This window comes from Sphaeramia orbicularis, chromosome 12 (assembly GCF_902148855.1).
Source record: "Sphaeramia orbicularis chromosome 12, fSphaOr1.1, whole genome shotgun sequence".
NCBI lineage: Eukaryota > Metazoa > Chordata > Actinopteri > Kurtiformes > Apogonidae > Sphaeramia > Sphaeramia orbicularis.
Genome location: NC_043968.1, coordinates 6,145,107 through 6,172,964, shown reverse-complemented (window position 1 = coordinate 6,172,964; position 27,858 = coordinate 6,145,107). Strand labels below are relative to the sequence as shown.

At 36.9% G+C, this 27,858-nt stretch overlaps 2 protein-coding genes across 3 annotated transcripts in view; both read left to right on the top strand.

The window, feature by feature from the left end:
* chd1 (chromodomain helicase DNA binding protein 1) overlaps nt 1–3,426 on the top strand; it is a 41,430-nt gene extending 38,004 nt beyond the window's left edge. For both annotated transcript variants that reach the window (XM_030149285.1, XM_030149286.1), the window contains exon 36: nt 1,802–3,426. In XM_030149285.1, coding sequence (XP_030005145.1) covers nt 1,802–2,090 — 289 coding nt within the window. In that variant the 3' untranslated portion in view covers nt 2,091–3,426. The remainder of the gene's footprint in view (nt 1–1,801) is intronic.
* A 1,662-nt stretch (nt 3,427–5,088) lies between these two features.
* LOC115429216 (progestin and adipoQ receptor family member 3-like) lies at nt 5,089–18,410 on the top strand. The gene is made up of 7 exons (XM_030148492.1): nt 5,089–5,236; nt 8,300–8,542; nt 8,705–8,867; nt 10,719–10,874; nt 13,268–13,465; nt 13,560–13,650; nt 18,018–18,410. Exons 2-7 carry the CDS (start codon nt 8,346–8,348, stop codon nt 18,146–18,148), a joined length of 936 nt encoding a protein of 311 aa, XP_030004352.1. The 5' UTR covers nt 5,089–5,236; nt 8,300–8,345; the 3' UTR covers nt 18,149–18,410.
* Nucleotides 18,411–27,858: the final 9,448 nt, after the last annotated feature.

The following is a 27,858-nucleotide window of genomic DNA, read 5'->3' as shown; positions in this document are numbered from 1 at the left end:
TAAAGGAATTTTTGGTTTGTTTCTTTTTTTGTTTAAAGATCATTTCCTGGAAGAATTGAATTACAGCAGAAATCTGCCCAAATCCTAAACACATTTGTATTTGATCCCAACAGGATCTAATGTTCTATCAGCAAATGTTCAAACTGTGTTCAAACTGAAATTGTGTTTTACAGACATTCCAGTTTCAGATCCTGTTCAAATGTTCAGATTCTATTAGTTCACAACTAACATCAGAACAGGATTTGAGTTCAATCCCAACGAAGGAATGAACATCTGCCTCTCAGACAGAAGAAAGTGCTTTTAGGATGATTCAAAGAACCATTATTTAATAAAACTGTGTTAAATAATAATAAACAAAATATAACCAAACAAGAAAAACAAAAAACTAAAATGAACCTCCACAATATCTGCATTTGAATAAATACCTAAAAATATCCATACAGTACTTTTTAATATTGATACAGTATTGTGAAATGAAATATTGCAACATATTGGAGAACCGATGTTTTCTTACAGCCCTTATAAATACATAAACATAAAAGTTATGAGTCTTCCACAGTCCATACACATTCAGAATTCAATAAAAAAAAAAAACGACAGTATAAATATATACATATGTATCAGTGTGATATCTACTTATAACTTTGCTTTGACTTGTGCTTTCAACACACTGGACTTGACAGTATTAGTTCGACATCTGCACTTCACACACATTTAAACAGTTTCAGCGAGGCTCCGCCCACTGCCATGCCCTCTGAAATCGTGCACGTCATCGGGACGCTCAGACTCGTCCAGGGACCCTCTAGAGTTGGTTGATGATTCACTTTATTTTTGCAAAAAATAGATGGATTTAGTCCAAATTAGGTCATTACAAGACAAGACAACAAAATATTGATAATTAGCACGGCTTGGTCAAAGCTGTGCTAATTATCAATATATAGTTCCATCTGTTTTTATCAGTTTTAGTTTATCTACACCAGGGTTCTCAAACTCCTGTTCTTTCAGGTTCCACATTCAGCCCAATTTGATCTGCAGTGGGTCAGACCAGTCAAATAAGAACAGAAGAACCCAGAGATAATGACAACTGCACATTTATGTCGGTGTTTTAGTGCAAAAAAAAAGCATTAAATTATAAAAATACTTACTTTTATAAACTATCCAAAAAAGATATTAATAACCTGAAAAAACTGAAATTTCTTCAGAAAAATCAGTGTCATTTTCTCAGTCTTCTTCCTCCACTTCTCATTAGTCCATGTGCATTCTGGATCAGATCTGCAAAGACACTAAACACTGAGGAACAGGAAGAAAAGAGTTCAAACTGGACTGAATTTAATACAGACATTTCAGGTTGGACACATTTGTTCAGGTTAGTCACATTTTATTGGTACAGGAGAGTTTGGAAATGGAAAGAGTTTCACAATTTAATGTGATTTTTTTGCAATAAAACAAAGAAATATTTGAAGTTGTCATTATTTATAGACATAATGTTTTGGGTTTTTTTTTTCACATCAACATCACGTCATTCTTTTTTGTCGGTTCTTCTGCTGTTATTTTACTTGGTCTGAATGTGGAACCTGAACTAAAACAACTGGATTTAAAAAAAATAATAATAAACCTGAACTTGAACCTAAATTCCACAGCCTTGACTTTCATCCCAGGGGTCGGATTAGAACCTTTGGCGGGCTGTGTGATCTGTATGTTTTCCAGTCGTCTCATGTCTTGTGTTTCCACCTGTGTCCTGGTTCAGTCCTCTGTGTGTTGTCGTAAACGTAGAAATAAAGGCGTCCTTGTTTTCGTGCAGGTACTACAGCGACAGTAAGCACAGGAAACTGGACGACTACCGCTCCAGCAGAGACCACCGGCTGGACGTCAAGGACCACTCCCACTCGGACCACCGCTCCTCCTATCGCTACCACTCGGACTGGCAGTCGGACCAGGGCCGGGGGGCCTCGGGCGGCGGGCCCCGCTCGCCCCGAGACCAGCGCTCGCCCTACGACTCCCGCTCGCCCATGGGACACCGCTCGCCGTTCGATTACTCGTCGGACCACAAGAGCACGCCGGAGCAGATCTGGAGCGGCCGCAAAACATAACAGGAGCTGCCCGGGCCTGCTCCGCGCCGAGCAGCCGCAGACCGGACTAACACAACACAGCAGAGGCCTTACAGGGACTGCGGACCGCAAGCCGAAGCTGGGCCAAGCACTGTGGACCCGTCAGTCAGTCAGTTCAGCATGGCTGTCCTCTTCCTCCTTTGGCTTCAGCTGCAGCACATCTCAGATCCTGGAGCCGGACCACATGGAGCGGGTCGCACCAGGCAGCAGATCACAAAGCAAAGCATATTTTTCTATTTAAGAGTTTAAAGCTGCGTGGACTCGATGGCGCGCGGCACTATGTTGTCGTTTCTTTTTTGGGGGTTATTTTTATAAAGTTTTTTAACTCTGGAAATGGACTAAATCGACCCTGAGTGCTGCCTCATACCCCACCCCCACCCACCCCCCCATGACACTGGATCCTGTATTTGACTGTTCTCCATGTTCGTCCGTCTGTCTGTCGTCCGTCTGTCCGTCTCTCTTCCATCACCCTTAATGTGATGATCTACCTTTATTTAAGTGTTAAAGCGGCGAGAAGTCACGAATCCCGTTACAGGTCGACGTCGAAGGTGTCTGCTGGGCTCCGGCCCACCACCTGAAGTACCTCATTTACAGCATTTCTCATTTCCTGATCAGGTTTTTCTTTTTCCATCCTGATGCGTGAATTATTTAATAACATATCTTAGCTGTAAAAAATAATCATTTTTTTTATGTGAGCGACTTGTATCATGTTTTTTTTCTCTCCCCTTCAGTAATACTGTTGTAAATTTTTGTAAAATAGTAAATCAGTGGTCTTTTTCCTCAGGCTTTTTTGGATTTATTATGACTCTACTTTTCCCATTCAACTCAGGCTTTTTTGTCGTTCTACGAGTGAGTTTCTGTACAATAGTTCTTTCATATTAATGCTTTCAGAATGTAACTTTTGGTAAAGGGAAAGTTCTTTAACAACATTCAGTTTTATCACTTAGATCTTATTAGTCGTCTCAGTTCGTGCGAATCAGCGAGATGGAAAGAAACGCCGTCTTTCACATAGAAGCACCTCCTAGATCTTAAAGTAGACTTTTTACATACATCCCTTTTCGTTTTTTTTTTTTTCTTTTCTTTACCTTCTCATTTCATTTTCTACGTAGGCAATAATAATGTCAATGTTCTATGCAGCCAAGTATATTTGGTGAACCACCCAAACTGAATGAAGTCACTGTTACGGTTCACTCTGTTGTACATAAATTTCCTCTATATTTCAAAATGGAATTTACACTGAAAGTGCATGAATTTTTATGAACTGTTTTATATAGTTGTTTATGAAGCCATTAAAATCAATCACTGTACTCACTCGTATCATCTCTGAAGCAGCGTGTTTTTCTTTGTCAGACGACGGCACAGAAGTCAGCTGTTATTGGACTGTGGGTCCGATCCGACCTGTGGGATGAATTTATGAAATCCAAAAATTACACTGAGGGTGTTAATAATCAAGGATGTCAGTGTTATTTTAGCTGTGGGTTGAACCAGTAAAATAACATAACTGACAAATTAGGGATGTAATGATGACCGGTATAATGATAAACGGCGTTAAAAAAGCGGACGTTTAGTATTACTGTTTAAATTCTAATTCTCATGATAACCGTGTTTGATTAGCGCACTTTTAGGGGAAAACCTTTGACCTTTAGTGACCTTGAAAGGTCAAACGAATGTCAATTAATGTCTTTACATATGCTGTTGGACTACAGGACCAGTGGTCCTATTTTTTATTATGCATTTATTTAAAAAAGAAAGAAATGAAAATAGATAAATAATAATGGTCTTTAGTCTGGTTTGGTGCATATTTATTTATTTACTCATCTTCCATTTCCCCTTTTGGGAACTTACAGTATATACATATGCATCTCAGTGTACCTTGTCTGAAATGTACTTGTATTTGGAAAAACCCCATAAAAAGAAGTGAAAAAAACAAACAATAATAGTAATAAACAACTATACAGACTATTTACATATAGAATAGAACAGACTTTATTTACCATCTGCAGATACATAGCAGTATGGGTACACTGGAACTCTTGTGCATTTCCCTGAGTTAGAAAAAGAAAGATTTGACAAAAACGACAGATACAAAACATAAACACAGCATTAGCTCAATACAAATGGTTGAGCTAATGCTAATGCTAACAGACAAACTCAAATACACATTTGTAAAATAGAGTATTATAAAAAAAAACAACAAAAAAAGTAATAAGACTGAGATAACAACAAGTTACTGCACATTCAGTTAAAGCAGTGGGAGGCAGAGCAGGTAAATATTTAGAGTTAACCTCATGGATGATCCCACCCACCCTTACCCTCCTCCCATCACACAGGAGACACATCCATCCCAGAGCACCAGACTCTGAAACAGTTTTAATCCAGAGGCCGTTAGAATGAACTCCTGCTGAACTTTGAGCCCAGAATGCACTTTTAAACTGGCACTTTACTGCTGCGCACTTTAGAAATAAAACTTTTTGTAGTTATTTATAAGTAATTTTTTGGGGGGTGTTATTGTTATCGCTATTTTTATATCAGTATTTTATTATTTTTATTATTTTATCAGTAACTTAGACTATTTTTACTAAATGCTGCTGACAGTGAGTACAATATTTCATTTCTGTGTATTTTTTTTTATTTGCTGAAATGACACATAAATAAACTTGAATCTGAAGTTATTTTCTATATAGATATTATTATTTTCTATATTTCTTCATTTGTTTTACTAGGAACCGTTTCCACTAATTACCACTGTTTTTAACAGACAAACAGAACTTCTTCTTCTTCTTCTTCTTCTTCTTCTTCTTCTTCTTCTTCTTCTTCTTCTTCTTCTTCTTCTTCTTCTTCTCCTTCTCCTCCTCCTCCTCCTCCTCCTCCTCCTCCTCCTCCTCTCTCTTCTTCTTCGTGGGCCTTTACCCTTTGTGTCCACGCGGGGGCGCTGTCGCGCGGCTTCTACAGCTGATCATAACATCACAGAAGAAGACATTGAGTTTTGGCGTTTAACTGGATTCTGCGGCTGGTTCTGGGGCTTTATTTCATTTACCATGTGATTTCAGTCAGTCTCAGTGGAGCTGGAAGCCCTCCGGACATGGCTGCCTGTGCAGTGGGAGTCTGTGGGCAGTAACAGCCCAGTGGTGAGTCCTTCCGCCGGGTTCCACTCAGCTGTAGCTGCCGTGAGCGGTGCCTGTCTGCGTTAGCATTAGCATTAGCATGAGCTAGGCTAGCCCTCCAATAGGGCAACAAATAAACGGCTCTGGCACTAAAGGGGGGGGGGGGGTTCGTTATTAATGTGTTATCAAATAAAGGGAATAATAAGGTCTTTTTAATTTGTGAACTTGCTTGAGTGTAGTTACTGTTTAAAAAAAAAAAACAAAAAAAAAAGGGGGGGGGGGGGGGTTGAGATGGAGAATGACAGTATTTCCAGCTGGAGCTAAACAGGCTCCATGTAAACAACACATGAACAGGACAGTGATTACAGCAGGGTTCTCAAACTCCTGCTCTTTCAGGTTCCACATTCAGTCTGATCTGATCTGCAGTGGACCCAACCAGCAAAATAAGAACAGAAGAACCTAGAAATAATAACAACTGCACATTTATGTCTGTGTTTTAGTGGGGAAAAAAAGCATTAAATTATAAAAATACTTACTTTTATAAACTATCCAAACAAAAAAGATGTGAATAACCTGAAAAAAATTAAATTTCTTCATAAAAATCAGTGTAATTTTCTCAGTCTTCTTCCTCCACTTCTCATTAGTCCATGTGCATTCTGGATCAGATCTGCAAAGACACTAAACACTGAGGAACAGGAAGAAAAGAGTTCAAACTGGACTGAATTTAATACAGACATTTCAGGTTGGACACATTTGTTCAGGTTAGTCACATTTTATTGGTACAGGAGAGTTTGGAAATGGAAATATTTTCATAATTTAATGTGATGTTTTGCACCAAAACAAAGACAGACATTTGCAGTTGTCATTATTTACAGACATGTCATTATTTTCCCATCAAACCCAGTAGTAAATCTGCAGTCATTCTTCTGTGTGGGTTCTTCTGCTGTTCTTATTGGACTGTAGATCAGATTGGTCTGGATGTGGAACCCACACTAAAATGAGTTCCACAGCCTGGACTGTGGAATTTATACACTGTGTAAATCCATCCCAGGGGTCGGACTGGAACCTTTGGGGGGACACATTTGACTCCCCTGCATTCCAACATATTAACTGTTCTATTAGATTCTGTTACTCAACAGGAGGGTTGTCATCCCAAAAATCAAATTTACATACAACCTACTGACATATGATAATGCAACACCATCCTAGTTTTACGTGCAACACACACACAGATCCAACAGACATATGAATCCAAACACATTCTAGTAGTCAGTGTACAGTGACTGTTACTATTACTGTTCATCCTGTACAACGGGAATGTTTTACTAATTAAATAGACGGCCAAGAAGATCCTCAGGTACCTGTCACCTTTACACAGGCCATCAGGAGTGACTCCAAGAAGCAGAAAATAATAAAGAATACATTATTTCAATTCAAATGGTCTAATTAGGTGTAGTTCTACCATCACTAAGAACTACAACATGAGATAGTGTAGACTGTTAAAAATAACCATTTTTAATGACTTTTGAATAAACACACTAATAGGGATGGAACCATATGTGTGATAACGTTAGTACAAACACAGAATCCAAATGCAGAACTCAGACAACAAAAATAAGTTCCAAAAGATTTATTGTTCACACACAGGTGAAAAAATATTATGAGTGACAGAATCTTGAGGATAATGGTTGGAGATTTCCTCCTCTGATTCGTCCTCCGGATCGAGGGCAGCAGCCCGTCTCCCCGAGCGGTGTTAGGAGTCTTTTCCCCGACTGGGGAAAAGCAAAGGGAGGTCAGGGACGGAAACAGGTCATACACAGGCAGGCTAACAATCGAGCAACAGGACTTAAGGACTAGGCAAACTCACGTACCGGTAGTCAGGGCGAGAAGGTCAAAACCAGATCAGATGAGGCAGACAAAAACCGACAGGGATCAGGCAGAAGACGAGAAACCGAGGAATCCAAAACAGGTCAAAAACAGGCAAACAAACGAGGTCAAGAACGCTGGTCTGAACTACTGGAGTTACAAACTGGCGATTGACCAAAGGAAAAGACAGGGTTTAAATACACAAAAGGGAGGGAAGACAACTAGACACAGGTGGAGCAAATCAGGGCGGAGACAGGTAATCAGGTCAGAGGTGAGGATGATCAGGGAACAGGAAGTAAAGACGACAGACAAGACACATGAGGGGAAACTTAACAAAATAAAACAGGAAGAGACAAACAAAACATAAAAGACAGACAAAACCAGACTATCGTCTGGCTGCAGGTATGACAATATGAACATTTCATATCACAGTTATTGTGACCAAAATTATCAAGATTATCATTATTATTGTGGTGTTATTGAACTTGTGCTCAAAATGTTAAAAAAAAAATACTGATACACACACTGAAATAATTTAACCAAGTTGTATTTTGAAAAAAAAAAACAAAACAAATAAAATAATTGGTACAATGTCCCCTCTGTGTCAGAAACATTCCAATATTAACCCTTAGTGGTCTGAGTCTATTTTGTCCGTTTTTCAGTCCTTTTGATTTGGCCTTTATATACTATATAAACAAATGTTTCCTATATCCATGTTTGGGATCTGTTTTTTCAGCACAACTTCATCTATATCATCTGTCTATTATTTTTTCACTTTAACCTACTATAAAAACATAAAAGGACAAAAAACTAAAAAAATATATAAAATCCTACTTGAAAAATGTATATAATTTATTGCATAAATAACACACAGATGTTTAACGAACCTTTTCAAAGACTTTAAAAGTGAATATTGGTTCCAAATATTAGGTATAGAAAATTAAAATTGTAATAAATTAAAACTACACTCAAATATTTGACATAAAAGCAGATCTTTACATAGGCGTTTTTCCCTAAAAGTGCGATAATCAAACACAGTTATCACAATAATTAGAATTTAAACAGTAATACTAACCGTCTGCAGTTTTACCGCGGTTTATCGTTGTACCGGTAATGGTTGCATCCCTACATACTAACATGCCACTGACATTAATAATGACATGAATCCATGAGCTGGGCTGGAGCCTTTTACTGAGCCCCAGCGGTCTGTCTGTATTTCAGCCTTAACATCCTCCACTTGCCTTGGACCAGAGGAGCCCAGAACACCATGCTGCTGAAGATGCCCCAGAAGCTGCTGAAGACGGCCCACTACATAGAGCTGGGCTCTTACCACCACTGGCCGGTGCTGATACCCCAGGGCATCAGACTGTACACCTACGAGCAGATCCCCCTGTTCCTCAAAGACAACCCCTACATCACAGACGGCTACAGGGCTCACCTGCCCTCCAAACTCTGCCTGAAGAGGTGGGGCTTCACCTGCACTCACCTCTGTTCACAGTGTACATACTCCCACAGTCTGCTGCTGGTTATAAACGGACACACACACAGGCACTCATTTGGGTTTTTCACATACACGGTACGTTTATAGCTCTGAACTTGTGTTGTTTTTTTCTCTCTCTGTTGTAGTATTTTTATTCTGTCTAATGAGACGGTGAATATCTGGAGCCACCTGCTGGGCTTCCTGCTCTTCTTCTCTCTGGCGGTGAATGATCTGTCTTCAGTCCTTCCAGCCTCTGGAGCAAACAGAGAGGATTATGTCATCTATGCCATTGGATTGTTTTGCTTCCAGGTAGGCCCGTCACTGTGACTACTACTTGGTGGTGATCGGGGTGGGGGCGTGTCACAGATCTGTCTTGGCGGAGGTCTGCGCTCTCTGAGTGCTTTTCTTGTTATTTTATGCTGTTGTCGTGAAATTGTTCTTCTTCTCTTTCTTCTTATCATTATTATAATCTCCATAATTATTATTGTTAATATTAATAATAATAATAACAAGTGTTTCCAGACACAACAAACCCCTCCCCTCGCACATATTGTATCTTATTTTGGCATGGATCCAGCTGATGTCATCATGTCTTTGCGTGTGCTGATGTCAGCAGATCAGGTGCCTAATTTAAAACAAAATTCATGTTTTTATAGACATTTGAAATTTCATCCATAATAAGTAAATAGGAGAATATATATATATATATATATATATATATATATATATATATATATATATATATATATATATATATATATATATATGTATATATATATATATGTATATATATATAAAATTCATAAAAAATTTAAACTTTGATCTGCTGTTCCCAAAATGTAATGACATCTGTTCTGGGTCACTGATGGTCTAGAAATCCAATTTGGTCTGAATTCAACCAATAGTTTTGCTGCTAGAGTGTTAAACAAACAAACAAACAAACAAACAAACAAACAAACAAACAAACAAACCAAAAACAGTACCCCATGCCTCCCCTTCGGGGGTGGTGTAAGAATGATAATGATAATACAGTGGTGTTCTCTCACATTGTGTTAGCAGACACACATTCATGTAGCTCTACCTGTCCTGCTCCAGGTGTTTTCCCTTCATCTGTATCTCACCAGGTGTGTAACTGCGGTGCAGGTAGGGCCCAGTGGTAGCAGTATTATTATTAAAGCCTAAATATGACTGGTGTGTAGTTCACTGGTAGCAGATGGGATGGTACAGCCTAGTGACCTGTGTTGTGTGTCGGCCTTGTGTAATAGAATGTGTAACAGGTGATAGTGGGACTGTAAATGTACCAGTGCGTTATTCATGTAGATGAATATTGTCATTTTCTCTCACCTTCGTCTGAACTGAATGAGGTAAGTGCATCCGTTCCAGCAGGGCTGTCAAACTCATTTTGGTTCAGTTCCACATTCCCTCTTATATGATCTCATGTGGGCCGGACCAGTCAAATAATAACAGTGAAAAACGTACATTTATATTATAATAATGTTTACATCTACAAAGTTTCCGTAAAAATCAGAATAACATAAACAACTTGTAATGTCTTAAGAAAAACAAGTGCAATTTTAACAATATTCTGCTTCAGTTTATCAGTTAATCATTTACACATGTGCATTACAACTGACATTACTATTACAAATACACAAAACATTTAGTAGCAGCTAAAATACTGGTAAAATTGCATATACTGTACTTCTCTTAAGACATGTCAGGTTGTTCATATTTGTTCAGGTTATTCACATTTTTTGTTAAAGGATAGTTTGTTAATGTAAACATTTCCATGTAATTTCACTTTTTTACACAAAAGCAAAGAGAAAATTTGTAGTTGTCATTTTTTATAAGTTATTGTGATACTATTTTACTGATCTGACCCACTTGAGATCACATTGATCTGTGTGTGGAACCTGAATTAAAATGATTTTGACACCATTGATTGTTTATATCTTCAGTGTAATTTTTGCATTTCACACATTCATCCCAGGGGCCGGACTGGACCCTTTGGTGGGCCGGATTTGGCCCCTGGGCCGCATGTTTGACACCTGTGGGTTACAGTCATTAAAGAGATGGAAGGGAATCCTGATGAACTAATGATTCCAGAAAGGCTGTAAACTTCTGCAGTTGTCTGGACTCTGACTCTTGTGTTCTTCACAGGTGTGCATGTTGTGTTCAGTGGGTTATCACCTGTTCTCCTGCCACCGATCAGAGAGGACGTCTCGACGCTGGCTGTCGTTGGACTACGCAGGAATATCGGTGGGCATCCTGGGCTGTTACGTACCTGGGATCTTCTACGCTTTCTACTGTAACGCAGTGAGTGTCAACACTGATCTGGAAACAGTTTTGTCACCTGGTTATCCTAGGGCTGTAAGAAAATATCGATTCTGCAATATATCATGATATTTCATTTCATAATACTGTATCGAAATTAAAAAGTACTGTATTGATATTTTTAGGTATTTATTCAAATGCAGATATTGTGGAGGTTCATTTATGTTTTTTTGTTTTTGTTTTTTGTTTACTTATTCTTATTTCACACTCTTTTATTCACTAATGTTGGTTCCTTTGTTGGGATTGAACTCAAATCCTGTTCTGATGTTAGTTGTGAACTAATAGAATCTGAACATTTGAACAGGATCTGAAACTGGAATGTCTGTAAAACAGAATTTCAGTTTGAACACAGTTGGAACATTTGCTGATAGAACATTAGATCCTGTTGGGATCAAATACAAATGTGTTTAATATTTGTGCAGATTTATGGTGGAATTCAATTCTTCAAGGAAATAATCATTTTATAAAACAAAACAAACATAAAATTGCCTTTTTAACAGTATTATGATATATTGTGATACAGTTGAGGACAAAATTATTAGCCCCCCTATGAAATTTTAAGTTTCTTCAAGATTTTCCTAAGTACTTTTTTAACAGAGCAAGGAATTTTCAACATAGCATTTCTGAACATACTAGTTTTCTTTGGAAGGCACAAATTATTTATATTTGCACACCAAAACAGCATTATTTAGAAAAAAACTAAAATAACCAGGGACATTATTATTAGCCCCCTTTAAGAAATGACCATTTATGAAGTCATGGCACAAACCACTTTTGTGCAATGATGTGCTGTAATGGTGATGTGTAACAGGTGATGTGTTTAAAAGTGATCAGGTGAATCAAGTGATTTCACTGAACATCTAAGTTCAAACATGGTCTAAAAGCCTCAGTATGGCTCATTGAGCTGTCAGCTGAGAAAGCACCATGCCCAAAACTACAGAAATCTGTTTGGACCCGAGAAAAAGGATTATTGATGTAGACAAAGCAGGAGAGGGATGCACAAAGCAATCCAAGCATTTCCAAGTGTCAAGAACTGGAGTGAGAAGTAGAATCCAGAAATTCAAAAACAGCCCCACAGTACAGAACAAGCCTTGCAGAGGTAGGAAGTGAAAGATTTCAAAGACCCTGGAAAGAAAACTAGTAAGAGATGGGTCTAAAGAGCCCAGAACAACTGCCAAGACACTGGTGAAGGACTTGGCCACATCAGGAATCATAGTCTCTAAGAAGACAGTCACTATAGCTCTGAACTGGAATGGACTGAGAGGATGCAGACCAAGAAAAAGTCCACTGTTGAAGAAGAGACACCTTTAAGCCAGACTTAAATATGCTCATGAGAACCTGGAGAAACATTCTGCATACTGGAAGTGTGTCCTATGGTCTGATGAGACCAAACTAGAGCTCTGTGGTCATAGAGGCAGCGTTTATGTTTGGAGAAAAAAGGCAGAGGCATAGAACCCAAAGAACAGCGTCCCTACAGTGGAACATGGTGGTGGGAGTTTTGTGTTGTGGGGATGCTATAGTGCATCTGGAACTAGAAATCTGGTCAAGGTGGAAGGAATCATGAACAAAGAAAGATGTGGAGATTCTGACAGAAAACCTTAAGCAGTCAGCAGTAACACTGGGTCTGGGTCACTGCTTCATCTTCCAATATGACAACAATCCAAAACATACATCTCTGTTGGTGAAGAGCTATCTTCAGAAGACCAAAGTGAATGGAACTGAGTGGCCTGCACAGAGCCCCGACTTAAATCCCATTGAAAATATTCGGGGTGACCTAAAAAAAGAACATCCATGCCAGAAGGCCACCAGATCTGGAGGAGCTGGAAAGATGTGCCAAAGAAGAATGGGCTGGGATTCCTCAAAAAAGTGTCAGAGACTTGTAATAAAAAAATACTATGACTGCAGGCTGTTATCCAGCAAAAAGGAAACACAACTGACTATTAGGATCAGGGGGGCTAATAATTTTGACCCTGGTACTTTTTGTTTTTTGTGGAATATTTTCATTTCTGTGTGCAAACTAAAATCATGTAAGCATCCAAAATAAAACTAGGATATCTGAAAAAGCTGTGTTAAAAATGTGTTGCTCTGTGTAAAAGCACTCGGGAAATACCTTTAAAACAATGACATTTTTGTAGGGGGGCCAATAATTTAGTCCTCAACTGTATATCGTATCGTGATCCTAGTATTGTGAGTTGTATCGTATTGTCAGATTCTTGCTGATACACAGCTCTACTGTCAGTATCATCAGTGTAATTTTTGCACTTTGTAAATTCATCCCGTGGGCCGGACTGGAACCTTTGGGGGCCGGTTTTGGCCCGTGGTCCACATGTTTGAACCCTTTGCTTTAACAGAAGCGTGTGTGTGCTGTTTTTCAGTTTTGGCGGCAGGTGTACCTGTTGACGGTGCTGTCGCTCATCCTGGGGGTCTTCTGCGCTCAGGTCCACCCTGTTTACCTCAGCAGCGACTGGCACAGGATACGCGTGGCCATTTTCTGTTGTGTCATCGGCGTCAGCGTGATCCCAGCGTTCCACTGGGTCTGGCTTACTGGAGGGTTCATGTCGGATATCGTACAGGTCAGGTCGTAGCTTCGTGCTCATTGTACTTATTGTTTATTACGGTGCACGGTTGACTCGTACTGACCGTGTTGTTGCTGTTGTTCCTGTGCAGCTGTTCCTGCCTCGTGTATTAGTTATGTACCTGATCGCTGGATCTGCCTTCCTCTTCTATGTCACCAAGATCCCTGAGCGCTATTTCCCTGGTGAGTTTAAACCTGAAAACCTTTAGTGGTCTGAGTCTATTTTGTCCGTTTTTCAGTCCTTTTGATTCTGCCTTTATATACTATATAAAGTAGAGCTGCAATGATTAATCGACTCGCAGTGATCCAAAAAAAACATTCAACAACAGTTCTCCTGAATCTTCAGCTTTGTTTCCTTCATTTCTCTGCTGTTAAACATTGGTTCCACTGTTGTGTTTCACACGGACGCTTATTGTGACACACAAAGAAGCTTCAATTCAGAAAAACTGCTTTAGAATATTTCCCTTCAATCAATTTGAGTCGATTAATCGAATAGTGAATTTTTGCATTTGCTTCAAGCACCTAATCAATTATTCATTTCAGCTCTAATATAAACAAATGTTTACTATACCCATGTTTGGGATCTGTTTTTTCAGCACAACTTCATCTATCTCATCTGTCTATTATTTTTTTACTTTAACCTACTATAAAAACAGAAAGGGCCAAAAAACACACACAAAATATAAAATCTGATTTGAAAAATGTATATAATTTATTGCATAAATAACACACAGATGCTTAACGAACCTTTTCAAAGACTTTAAAAGTGAATATTGGTTCCAAATATTAGGTATAGACAATTAAAACTGTAATAAATTAAGACTATACTCAAATATTTGACATAAAAGCAGATCTATACATAGGTGTTTTCTCTGGTTTTCTCACGCCCTCGGTCCTCCCCGTTTCCTCATCCAGTTCAGGTGGGGGTCATCCTCACCCTTACTTATAATGCTAATGCAGTCTGTGGATTAGAACCCACAGATTTGGGCAGTTTTTTTTTTTGTTTTGAAAAAGGACAAAAAATGTTGAAAATATGGTCAGAAATATAACGCCCCCCCACCTCATTTTTATATTTTTATTCATGTTTGTTTGCTCCGGGTTCAAAACGTCATATCTCCAGTCGGGCTGTAAGAAAATATCAGTTCTGCAAAATATCGCGATATTACTTTCACAATACTCTATTGATATTAAAAAGTACTGTATTGATATTTTTAGGTATTTATTCAAATTATTGTGGAGGTTCATTTTTGTTTTTTGCTTTTCTTTATTGTTTATATTTTATTTATTATTATTTAACACTGTTTTATTAAATAATGGTTATTTGAATCATCCTAAAAGCACTTTTTACTGTCTGAGAGGCAGATGTTGGTTCCTTTGAAATTTGTGTGATATAGCATTACATTCTGTTCTGATCAAGTAAAAATGTGTTTATATTTGTACATATTTCTGTTGTAATTCAATTCTTCCAGGAAATAATCATAAAAAAAAAAGAAACAAACAAAAAATTGCTTTTTTAACAGTATCATGATATATTGTGATGTATCATATTGTGATCCTAGTATTGTGATTTGTATCATATTGCCAGATTCTTGCCGATACACAGCCCTGTTAACAATCAGTTTTAGTTCAGGAGCCAAATTCAGCCCAGTTCGATCTCAAGTGGCTCAGTTCAGTAAAATACCATCATAATAACTTAGAAATAATGGCAACTCCAATTTTTTCTCCTTGTTTTAGTGTTAAAAAAAAAAAAAGTTACTTGAAAATTTTTACAATTACAAACTATCATTTCACAAAAAAATGTGAATAACCTGAACAAATATGAACATGAAATGTCTTAAGAGACACAAGTGCAATTTTGCCAATATTCTGCCTGTTACTAAATGTCTTGTGTATTTGTAATTGTAATGTAAATTATAATGTACATGTGTAAATGATACTCAGGCAGAATATTGTTAAATTTGCAGTTATTTTTCGTACGAAATTTTAGTTTGTTCATTCTATTCACATTTTTTAAAGGAGAGTTTGTAGATGTAAATATTTTCATAATATACTTTTTTCCACTCTTAAACATAAAGAAAATTTCAGAGTTGACATTATTTATACCTTATTATTATTATTGTAATTATTATTATACCCATATTACCAATATGAATAGGTAAGCCCTTTGTCATCACCCATATTTTGATTCATAACTGAGTAAAAGCCTTCATTCATTTAGTAACTCATCTTGTATGTGACACATGTCCTGAGGGGAGGAACATGCTGTTGTCAGTGATGAGGTCATGGTCTAATGCAGTAAACCAGTGGTTTCCAGCCTTTTTCCTTTTTTGGCTCCTGACCCCATTTTAACATCACAAATTTCTGGCGACCCCAGACATTCAAAACAGAGATTTTTTTTTTTTTTTGCTAAAATTAATTTGTTTTTGATCATGTAATAGTTTGCTATAATATGTTGCAAATAAACATAAATGTTAGAGGACATTTAGGCTATATCATGTATATTATTATAGACGGTTTGTCATGTCTTTTATTTATCTTTTATGTATGTATGTATGTGATTGTCTCTCTCAACTCACCATGTATTTTTTTATTAGTAAATAGGGATGTAACCATTACCGGTTTTACGATAAACTGCGGTAAAATTGCAGATGGTATTACCATTTAAATTCTAATTGTCATGATAACTGTGTTTGATTACCGCACTTTTAGGGGAAAAAACGCCTATGTACAGATCTGCTTTTATGTCAAATATTTGAATAGAGTTTTAATTTATTACAATTTTAATTTTATATTCCTAATATTTGGAACCAATATTCACTTTTAAAGTCTTTGAAAAGGTTCATTAAGCATCTGTGTGTTATTTATGTAAAAAATTATGTACGTTTTTCAAATCAGATTTATATTTTTTTGTGTTTTTTGTCCTTTTGTGTTTTTATAGTAGGTTAAAGTGGAAAAAATAATAAACAGATGAGACAGATGAAGTTGTGCTGAAAAAACAGATCCCAAACATGGGTATAGTAAACATTTGTTTATATACAGGGGTTGGACAAAATAATGGAAACACCTTCACCTCAAGATGATAATGCCCCAATCCATACAGCTAGAATTGTTAAAGAATGGCATGAGGAACATTCTAATGAAGTTGAACATCTCGTATGGCCGGCACAGTCCCCAGACCTCAACATTATTGAGCATTTATGGTCAGTTTTAGAGATTCAAGTAAGACGTCGATTTCCACCGCCATCGTCTCTAAAAGAGTTGGAGGGTATTCTAACTGAAGAATGGCTTCAAATTCCTTTGGAAACAATTCACAAGTTGTATGAATCAATACCTCGGAGAATTGAGGCTGTAATTGCCGCAAAAGGCGGACCTACACCATATTAAATTATATTTTGTTGATTTTTGAAGGTGTTTCCATTATTTTATCCAACCCCTGTAGTGTATAAAGGCCAAATCAAAAGGACTGAAAAACGGACAAAATAGACTCAGACCACTAGGGGTTAATATTTGAATGTTTCTGCAGCAGAAGGGACATTATACCAATTATTTTATTTGTTTTTTTGTTTTTTTTTAATACAACTTGGTTAAATTCTGTCAGTGTGTGTATTAGTACTTTTTGAACATCTTTTGTCCTCCAGGTCAGTTAAAGTGTGTCTTCTGTCCTGGTCTAGGTCAGTTAAAGTGTGTCTTCTGTCCTGGTCTAGGTCAGTTAAAGTGTCTTCTGTCCTGGTCTAGGTCAGTTAAAGTGTGTCTTCTGTCCTGGTCTAGGTCAGTTAAAGTGTCTTCTGTCCTGGTCTAGGTCAGTTAAAGTGTCTTCTGTCCTGGTCTAGGTCAGTTAAAGTGTGTCTTCTGTCCTGGTCTAGGTCACTTTTGGTCTAGGTCAGTTAAAGTGTCTTCTGTCCTGGTCTAGGTCAGTTAAAGTGTCTTCTGTCCTGGTCTAGGTCAGTTAAAGTGTGTCTTCTGTCCTGGTCTAGGTCAGTTAAAGTGTCTTCTGTCCTGGTCTAGGTCAGTTAAAGTGTCTTCTGTCCTGGTCTAGGTCAGTTAAAGTGTGTCTTCTGTCCTGGTCTAGGTCAGTTAAAGTGTCTTCTGTCCTGGTCTAGGTCAGTTAAAGTGTCTTCTGTCCTGGTCTAGGTCAGTTAAAGTGTGTCTTCTGTCCTGGTCTAGGTCAGTTAAAGTGTGTCTTCTGTCCTGGTCTAGGTCAGTTAAAGTGTCTTCTGTCCTGGTCTAGGTCAGTTAAAGTGTCTTCTGTCCTGGTCTAGGTCAGTTAAAGTGTGTCTTCTGTCCTGGTCTAGGTCAGTTAAAGTGTGTCTTCTGTCCTGGTCTAGGTCAGTTAAAGTGTGTCTTCTGTCCTGGTCTAGGTCAGTTAAAGTGTGTCTTCTGTCCTGGTCTAGGTCAGTTAAAGTGTCTTCTGTCCTGGTCTAGGTCAGTTAAAGTGTGTCTTCTGTCCTGGTCTAGGTCAGTTAAAGTGTCTTCTGTCCTGGTCTAGGTCAGTTAAAGTGTCTTCTGTCCTGGTCTAGGTCAGTTAAAGTGTGTCTTCTGTCCTGGTCTAGGTCAGTTAAACTACCTGGGTGCCAGTCACCAGGTGTGGCACATCCTGGTGGTGGTCATGTTCTACTGGTGGCATCAGACGGCTGTGTACATCATGCAGTTCAGACACAGTCAGCCATGTCCGAGCAGCTGAGCAGAGAAACCACAGCACGTGAGAGCAGAACCGTCTGGAACTGACCTGTTACACCGTACGTCTGAACAACTCTGCCTTTGGCACACGCAGTTAGAAGCTACTGTGGAATTCTACCTCTGAGGCAGGAGTGTCCAACAAAACCAGCCCCCAAAGGTTCGAATCCGACCCACGGGGGGAATTTGCAAAAGATATGACCAGTGGAGGGTGTTGAAGTTTAGGCACATACACACCAATCTGATCTGAAGTAGAATATTATTATTATTATTATTATTATTATTATTATTATTATTATTATTATTAATAATAATAATAATAATAATAATAATAATAATAATAATAATAATAATAATGATAATGATAATATCAATAATAACTAGAAGCACTCGGAGAGCGCAGACCTCCGCCAAGGCTGATCAGTGGCCCCCCCGTGGGCCCCCCCACCCCCGATCACCACCAAAATTTAATCATTTCTTCCTTATCCCATTTCCAACAAACCCTGAAAATTTCATCCAAATCTGTCCATAACTTTTTGAGTTATGTTGCACACTAACGGACAGACAAACAAACAAACAAAGAAACTCTGGCAAAAACATAACCTCCTTGGCGGAGGTAATAATAATAATAATAATAATAATAATAATAATAATAATAATAATAACCTATAAAGAATGACTCCAAATGTTCTTCTTGGTTTATGTGAATTAAAATATGACATTCTGCCTATAAGTAATGACAACTTTAAATTGTTCTCTTTATTTTAGTGCAAAAAAAGAAAAACTTTATCATGAAAAAATGTACATTAACAAATATTAGATATTTTAAGAATTTAATGTTATTTTTTGCGCTAAAACAAAGAGAAATTTGGATTTGTTATTTATAGGCAGAATGTAATATTTTTTCACATTAAACCAAGAGGTAAATCTGGAGTCATTATTTGTAGGTTTATTATGTTTTTATTTTCGCGGTCCGGCCTCATTGAGCTCAAACTGGGCTGAACGTGGACCCTGAACTAAAGTGAGTTTGTCGTCCCTGCTCTGAGGTGGAAAACACAGACATTCAACAGTAGCTTTCACCTGTTCCTCTTTCATCTGGATTGTTCTGTTCATCCTCTTCAGTGTCTGTCACTGGAGGGGATCGAACTCTTATTCCCAGACCAGAACCTGGGTGGTGTTTTCAGTTTGGACTGGTTCACAGAGAGCACAGGTTCCAGAACATTCACAGATCTGATGAAGGTCAAACAAACACCATGCTTCTTCTGTCAGACGCAGAGGCATCGCAGACCCTGATCAGTGCATGCAATTTCAAATTATTTGTACAAACTGCCTAAGCATTGGTGTTTTTATTGCTAATTACACTATCTAGTTTAGTTCATACTGTGATTTATTTTCTTTGTACAGAGCTATCGAACAAATTCCTCTGAGTATGTGAACAATTTTATTTGTGATTTTTTTTTGCCTGCCTGTTTTTATTTCATAATATATGAAACAAAACATGTTGAGCACAGACAAAAAACCTGAAAGTCCAGGGCATTTAGACTGAACTGTGTCTCAGTGCCTGTATTTTAGGAATTAACAGAATATTAAATGAGTAAATTTGATATAAAATGCAGAATTAAATGCATTTGTAGACATTATGGTTTTACCACTATGAACAAAACCTCACTTCTTCTGAAAAAATGTCAAAATCTGATCATTTTCACTCCAAGTTTCATGTGTTGACAGTAGTTTGTAGTTCTATTTGGGGATTAGAAACTACAAAACACTGCAATGTTACGAAAAAATGTATCAAAAAATTCCTCTGAGTATGTGAACAATTTTATTTGTCTTTTTTTTTTGCCTGCCTGTTTTTATTTTATAATATATGAAATGAAATATGTTGAGCACAGACAAAAAAAACTGTAAAGTCCAGGGCATTTAGACTGAACTGTGTCTCAGTGCCTGTATTTGAAGGAATTAACGTAATATTAAATGAGTACATTTGATATAAAATGCAGAATTATATACAATTGTAAACATTATGGTTTGACCACTATGAACAAAACCTCAGTACTTCTGAAAAAATGTCAAAATCTGATCATTTTCACTCCAGGTTCCATCTGTTGACAGTAGTTTGTAGTTCTATTTGGGGATTAGAAACTACAAAACACTGCAATGTTTCTACAGCCGCGGAAAAAAGGATTGAAAAAATTCCTCTGAATATGTGAACTATTTTATTTTATTTTTTGCCTGCCTGTTCTTATTTTATAATAGATGAAATGAAATATGTTGAGCACAGACAAAAAAAAACTGTAAAGTCCAGGGCATTTAGACTGAACTGTGTCTCAGTGCCTGTATTTGAAGGAATTAACGTAATATTAAATGAGTAAACTTGATATAAAATGCAGAATTAAATACAACTGTAGACATTATGGTTTGACCACTATGAACAAAACCTCAGTACTTCTGAAAAAATGTCAAAATCTGATCATTTTCACTAAATAAATCCATCTGTTGACAGTAGTTTGTAGTTCTGTTTGGGGATTAGAAACTACAAAACACTGCAACGTCACGAAAAAATGTATCAAACAAATTCCTCTGAGTATGTGAACAATTTTAATTGTCATTTATTTTTGCCTGCCTGTTTTTATTTTATAATATATGAAACGAAATATGTTGAGCACAGACAAAAAAAACTGTAAAGTCCAGGGCATTTAGACTGAACTGTGTCTCAGTGCCTGTATTTGAAGGACTTAGCGTAATATTAAATGAGTACATTTGATATAAAATGCAGAATTATATACAATTGTAAACATTATGGTTTGACCACTATGAACAAAACCTCAGTACTTCTGAAAAAATGTCAAAATCTGATCATTTTCACTCCAGGTTCCATCTGTTGACAGTAGTTTGTAGTTCTGTTTGGGGATTAGAAACTACAAAACACTGCAATGTTTCTGTTGCGGGAAAAAAAAATGATCTAAAAAATTCCTCTGAATATGTGAAGTTTTTTGTTTTTTTTTTGCCTGCCTGTTTTTATTTCATAATTTATGAAAGAAATATGTTGAACACAGACAAAAGTAGAAGCACTCAGAGAGCAGACCTCCGCCAAGGCAGATCAGTGCCACCCCCCACCACCAGAACTTAATCATTTGTTCCTTGTGTCCGTATCAACATTTCCTGAAATTTTCATCCAAATCCGTCCATAACTTTTTGCGTTATCTTGCACACACACACACACACACACACACACACACACACACACACACACACACACACACACACACACACACAGACAAACCTCCTTGGCGGAGGTAACTATCAAACCTGCTCTAAAAACGAATTAAAACGAACTGAATTAGAGAAAAAAAAAGTCCAAACTAAATAAAACTGAACTAGAATGAAAAATCCAAAAGTGTTTGAACCTTGCTGGGTCCGTTCACTCCTTCAGGGAAAATAAGGGCTGGATCTAAAACATCAATCACGTACTTGACGATGTTCCACCAGATGATGCCATCGTGTGTCAGCTGTGGTTCTCCACTTGAAGACCGCTGAAGTCTTTTCTATGTTTGGTTGATTCCTCGTGTCTGTACTTCATTTTGCCTTACTCTGTACTGGATTTACTGATTTACTGTCACAGTCTGCTTTAACCCTTTCATGCATGAATTATGAGAACCTTAATGGATCAAAACAGTCATGTCCCGTCAGAGTGAACTTTAATTGATTGTCATTCCAACATTTATCTCAGTATAAAGTAGCTCCTTGTTTTGGATAATCCCTGATGGTCCAACTAAAGCAAAAGTGAATTTAAAAGTAAACATGTGGGTCAAATTGTCTCTAAAATGTCCCGTCAGAGATTTTGAATACCATTTTTTTTTTTTTTACCTCAAGTTATTTTTCCTCAGTGTTTTTATTCCTCTTTAGGCACAAAAAAAAAACAATGTGATTGAAAATTTTTTATGAACCTACTTTTCATGGAGTTGCAAAAATATCCACTCAGCTGGACATCATGCATTTAATTTTTGAAGCAAAGAAACATGTATTTACTGATACAGTGTGAAAAGAATGATTTTTTAAATGCATCTAATCTGATGTTTTGTCACATTTTAACATATTCTAATTTTAGTTATTTCTCTCTTTATGGAGACAATATGCAAAAAAAAAACTGTTTAAGAAAAATGGTTAATTACAGTCTGTTAACAGTAACAAGCATTGATTTACACTCCAACATGTCAGTGCAGATCAGGTTTACCAAGAACAACAAAGTTACAGTAACGGTCTGAATGTCAGTGTATTATTATGGGATGGTGCATGAGTGTCCACTGTGTTGGCTGATCTGGAACTAAAACAACAAAACCTATGAATATACAAGAGAACAGCTGGAGAACTGTCCACTGGAGTGACCACTGGAGTGACCACTGTGCATGAAAGGGTTAAATGAAGGAATAAATGTGAAACAACACAATCAAACTCAGCTGATGCCATGATTGAGTAATCTGTTACAAAACACACGTTATGAGACTGAAACGGAGGATTTAGACCAAGTTGTGAATGAAGCTGGGAGCCGTTATGGTTCTGCAAAACCATGTAAAAAGAATCTGTTTCTTTTGCCTTTTGACTGTGATGTTCTTTGTGATCAGAAACTGCTTGAACTGTTCTGAAAAGATATCAGGATTGTTTTTGTTTTGTTTTTCCTGCTGTGTGTTTGCATATCATGTGGATGATGGGAAAAAAAAAAAAAAACTGGCACCGATTCATGAGATGTAAAATATTTATTTGAGTGCCTCTGTGAAAATATATTTTTCAAATATTTTGAATGAATAAAGAATGCTGTAAACTTCATTCATGTGGTCTTGTATTCTGTTCACGTTAAACAGACAGTAGGGGGCAGTGTTCCCCCATGTGAGAAAAACATACAGTGAACTCATTCTGTCTCAGCTGATTATTAACCCTTAAAAACCCAAACATCCGCTGTTCAAACTGTTTGTTTTATTGTTTGTTTTTCTGCCCAGTTTCCTCAGTGCTTGTTCTAGTTAGTACCATTATAATTATCTCCATGGTTGTTATTGTTTGTATTGTTGATATTTTCTTGTGAGGGTCTTCACCTTCTTCTTCTTCCTTCACTCTTTCCTTCTCTTCTCCCCCTTTCTTCTCCTTCCCTGTTCCTTTATGTCAGGTTCGGCATCGAAATGTGGTTCAACTAAACTCAGAATAGAATATCCAGGGGAGTTTCACACACTTTAGCAAGTTTCCTTTGGTCAAACAAATGTGTTCAGCACCAAAAAGAGACAGACTACCATTCTGCTGTTAGGATGAAGGACAAGACAAGTTAGAACAAAAAATAAAGTAAATAAGCATGTAAAGTAAATAAGTAAGTAAATAAGTAGGTAAATAAGTAAATAAGTAAGTAAATAAGCATGTAAATAAGTAAATAAGTAAGTAAATAAGTAGGTAAATAAGTAAATAAGTAAGTAAATAAGTAGGTAAATAAGTAAATAAGTAAGTAAATATGTAAAGAAGTATGTAAAGAAGTAAATAAGTATGTAAATAAGAAAAGTATGTAAATAAGTAAATAAGTATGTAAATAAGTAAATAAATATGTAAATAAGTAAGTAAATAAATAAGTATGTAAATAAGTAAATAAATAAGTATGTAAATAACCAAATAAGTAAGTAAATAAGTAAGTAAACAAAAATAGAAAAATACTTGTTTACTGAAAAACACAAAATACAGAGGATAATATTATTACAAATGATGATAAATCACCTCAGAAAAGTTCAATGTATGAAAAAGCTCGTGTTGGAAGTGCCACAGAAGCAGCTGTGGGTCTGGAAGGGTTCATGTTCGAAAGTAAACCTTGTGCTTTCATAGTTTTCTGTTTAGTCGGAGGATTCACTTCACTGATCCATTGAAACGTTAGATTATTAATCAGGTGGGCGTCCTGATGAGTCAGCAGGTCAGAGGTCATGTGACAGTCCTGAATGAAACCCAGTCCTGTTTGTTGGAGCAGATGCTGACGACAGACGTGTCTGCAGAAAAACACCGACTGTAGTGGAGTACCGCCTGTACCAGGGCCTGTGGAAATATCATAATTATGTTCCAAATGATAGACAGTCATCTTCTGCACCCATGGATATTTGAGTTCATGGTACGGGACATTAGGGATAAAAACCTGCTGATGTCACCGTTTGGTTTGAACAGGGTTTCTGAGGAATGACCTCTAAAGCAGATAGAAAACCTGACCTTTAAAAAAAGAAAAACCCATACATCTGACTTTAAATGTACAGCCAATATAAAGGTGCTGTGACTAGTTTTTCCTTTTTCTCAGTTTTTTTTTTATTAAATTTATGTTTTATTGTTTCATTTTTGAAATTTTACAACAAACATTTCAAACATAGTATCGGTTATCGTCCTGTATATCGTCCATTTTTTCCATCGATCTTCGCATATGTTGCTTTCTGTAGTCTGATGATATATGCAAGTCTCTCCTCGTTTAACAAGTCTTGTTTATTTTATTGTAACTTTTTGGGTTTATTTGTTTGTTTTTCTGTCTTTCCAGTTTACTCAGTTCTGGTTCCAGTTATTATTACCATTGTAATTATTATCACTATGGTTGTCATTTTTAGTATTGTTGATATTTTCTCGTGTGGGTCTTCTTCACTTTGTAGAAGCCAATAATGCAATAACAGCTGATAACGTAATAACGGCCATTAACAATAAATTTGCCATTTTTAAAATGCAACAGGTCAATAATGTAATAAAAGTCCTGAACCAATAATGTACAAACTTTGGGCCAGTGACATAACTTATTACATTATTGGCTCAGTTATTACATTTGCAAATTTTTTTTTTTTTTTTTTAAACTAGGCCAATAATGTAATAACCAGCCAATAAGTTATAATGTTATTGGCTTATTACATTTTAAAATTGGCAAATTTATTACGTTACGGGCATTATTACGTTATTGGCTGTAATTACATTATTGGCTTCTACACACACGTTTGGTCTGGTTTAAACATGGTTTCTGAGGAATGACCACTAAAGCTGGTATAAAACCTTAACTTTAACCTCAAAAAAAGAAAAATCTATGAATCTAAATATACAACCAATATAAAGGTGCTATGACTAGTTATTCCTTTTTCTGTAATTTAATTTGATAAATAGCCGATGAAGGACATATTTTTGGTTATGAATGTGACACTATAAAGTGCAGAAGGGGCGGGACTAGATGAGCCTTTGCTTCCTTCTGTTCCTCAAACTGGGTTTATGAGTTGATTCATATGTACATTTGTTACATTTTTTGTATTTCGTTACTTTTTCTGTGATTAATGACCATTGATGGGTGCTGTTGTGGAAAAAAACTTCATTTTTTTCCTCAGAAATAATTTTAAAAAAAAAACAAAAACAAGGTCTTTAGACCAAGGTTATAATAGTTTTGGATTTTTCATTATAGTTTAGTTTTATTTAGTTTTGACTTCTCTAATTCCATTAGTTTTAATTCAGTTTTAGAGCAGGTTTGCTATCTTTTATTAGTTTTCTTTTTTTCTAAATGCTTAGTTTTAGTTTAGTTTTCATATTAATTTTAGTTTAGTCGTCTCTTTTCTCTTCTTCTCTGTGGTCGTATTCAAATCAATCCCAGACAGGACTCTGCTGCTTTAGTCTCCATGTTTCCAGGTAGAGTGGGGACCAGAAGACGACTGGAAACCACAAGTGAACACAAGTGACGGAGCAAAAAGTGTCGTATGGAGACAGCACAGAAAACTGCTCGAGTGAAATAAATCAATTTCGTATCAATCCGACATTGACAAAGATGAAAACGAAGGGAATTTTATCCATAATTTTAATCAGTTTTAGTTTTGTAAACACACTGAGTTTCAGTTAGTTAGTGTTTTTTTCTTTTAATTATAGTTTTTATTTGTTTCAGTTAATGAAAATGTTTTTACAATTCTAGTTTTCGTTAATGATAATAACCTTGCTTTAGACGGTCAGTGTCTTTTGAGTATTTTAATTGAAGCTTCGAGGTACAGGTCGCACAGGGGCAAAAGCTGTCTGCAGGAGTGGAAAAAGAAAAACAGACTGGCATTGTCTCTGATATGAAACTAAAAAAAAAAAAAAAGTTCTCTCTGTGTCACAATGATATCCATGAGTGCCAGAATGGAATGTCTAGAAGACGTAACTTCTGTGAGAAAGCACCTCTTTTCAAACACAGGTGACAGTTTGAGTTTGAAGCATTAATTTATTTATTTTGTATTATTTTTGTATTATTATTAATTTTTTTTTTTTTTAAGGGGTGCCAGCCAGGTGTCTCTTCTGACATTTACGATGTAAAGTCAGTTGTTGGTTTTATTCAGTCTTTTGTATATGCTGGAGTTTTTGTTTTTGGTTATTTAGTTTTTGTCTGTTGTACCTCAAACCCACACAAAGGATGCCAGTCTAAATAAAACAAACACCCTACACATGAAATGACAAGAAAAGAATTCACACATTTAAACCAGCTACAGTTCAAAATCATGTATTGAACAATTCTTGCACAAAAACACAAATTCAAACACAACCCCCCCCCCCCCCCCCCCAAAGTCCAAACTCAAACAAATCCACCAACTAAACAAAAATCAAACAAAATCTCCACATAGGTTTTATATCAGTCTTTTAGAAGAAAAGGGGAAAAAAACAGTTCAGTTCGTTTTAACTAAAAATTCCACTCTGCGTTTTCTAGTTTCTTGGAACAAAGACAAAAGAAAAAAATAATTCAGTTCATTCAGTCCATGTGTCCTCGACCAAACAGAGCGCAGTACAACCATTTGTCTAACAGGATTAAAACCAGTCTCATATAATACAGAGTTCAAACAATCTTACATGTAATATAGAATATACATAACATTACCATTACACTCCCCTCTTTTGATCATTCATTGATCACTTAAAATAAACGATGATAGAAAGACCGATGAAAACATCCATCAATACGCACCACATGAGGTTTAAGTACAGACTTGATAAATCATAGAGAAAAGCTGTTTTTGTGGAGGACAGACTCCTGGATAACATACAAGCAAAGTGGTTGAAAATAAAGGAGGTTTGTCATATTTACATGTTGGAACGCTTACCAGTTACTATGATAAACAGGCTTATCTGAAAATAATAATGATAATGGATTAGATTTCTGTAGTGCTTTTCTATGAACACATACTCAGAGCGCGTACAGTGGATCCATTCTTCATTCGCTCTCACATCCTCCCTCTGGTGGTGGTAAACTACATCTGTATCCACAGCTGTCCTGGGGCAGACTGACGGAAGCGTGGCTGCCAATCTGCACCTACGGCCCCTCCCACCACCACCGAACATTCATACAGCAGTGTGAGTAGCAGCACTGGAGGCAAGGAGGGTGAAGTGTCTTGCCCAAGGACACAACAGCACATGGACAGAGTGGGATTTGAACTGCCAACCCTTCGGTTATCGGACGACCCGCTCTACCATCTGAGCCATGGCCACAAAAAAGAAGAAGCTGATTAAGGAATATCTGAACCCAGACGGTATCTGCAAACACCTCTGTGCACGTTCTGTGTTGCCCAGTTCACCAGTGGTCATCGTAAACATGAACAGTAAAAGGGCCCAGAGCACTGGTTCCAACCTTCTGTCTCCTGACCCCATTTTAACATCACAAATTTCTGGCGACTCCAGACAATAAAAACAGACATTTTTTTGGCTAAAATTAATTTGTTTTTGATCATGTAA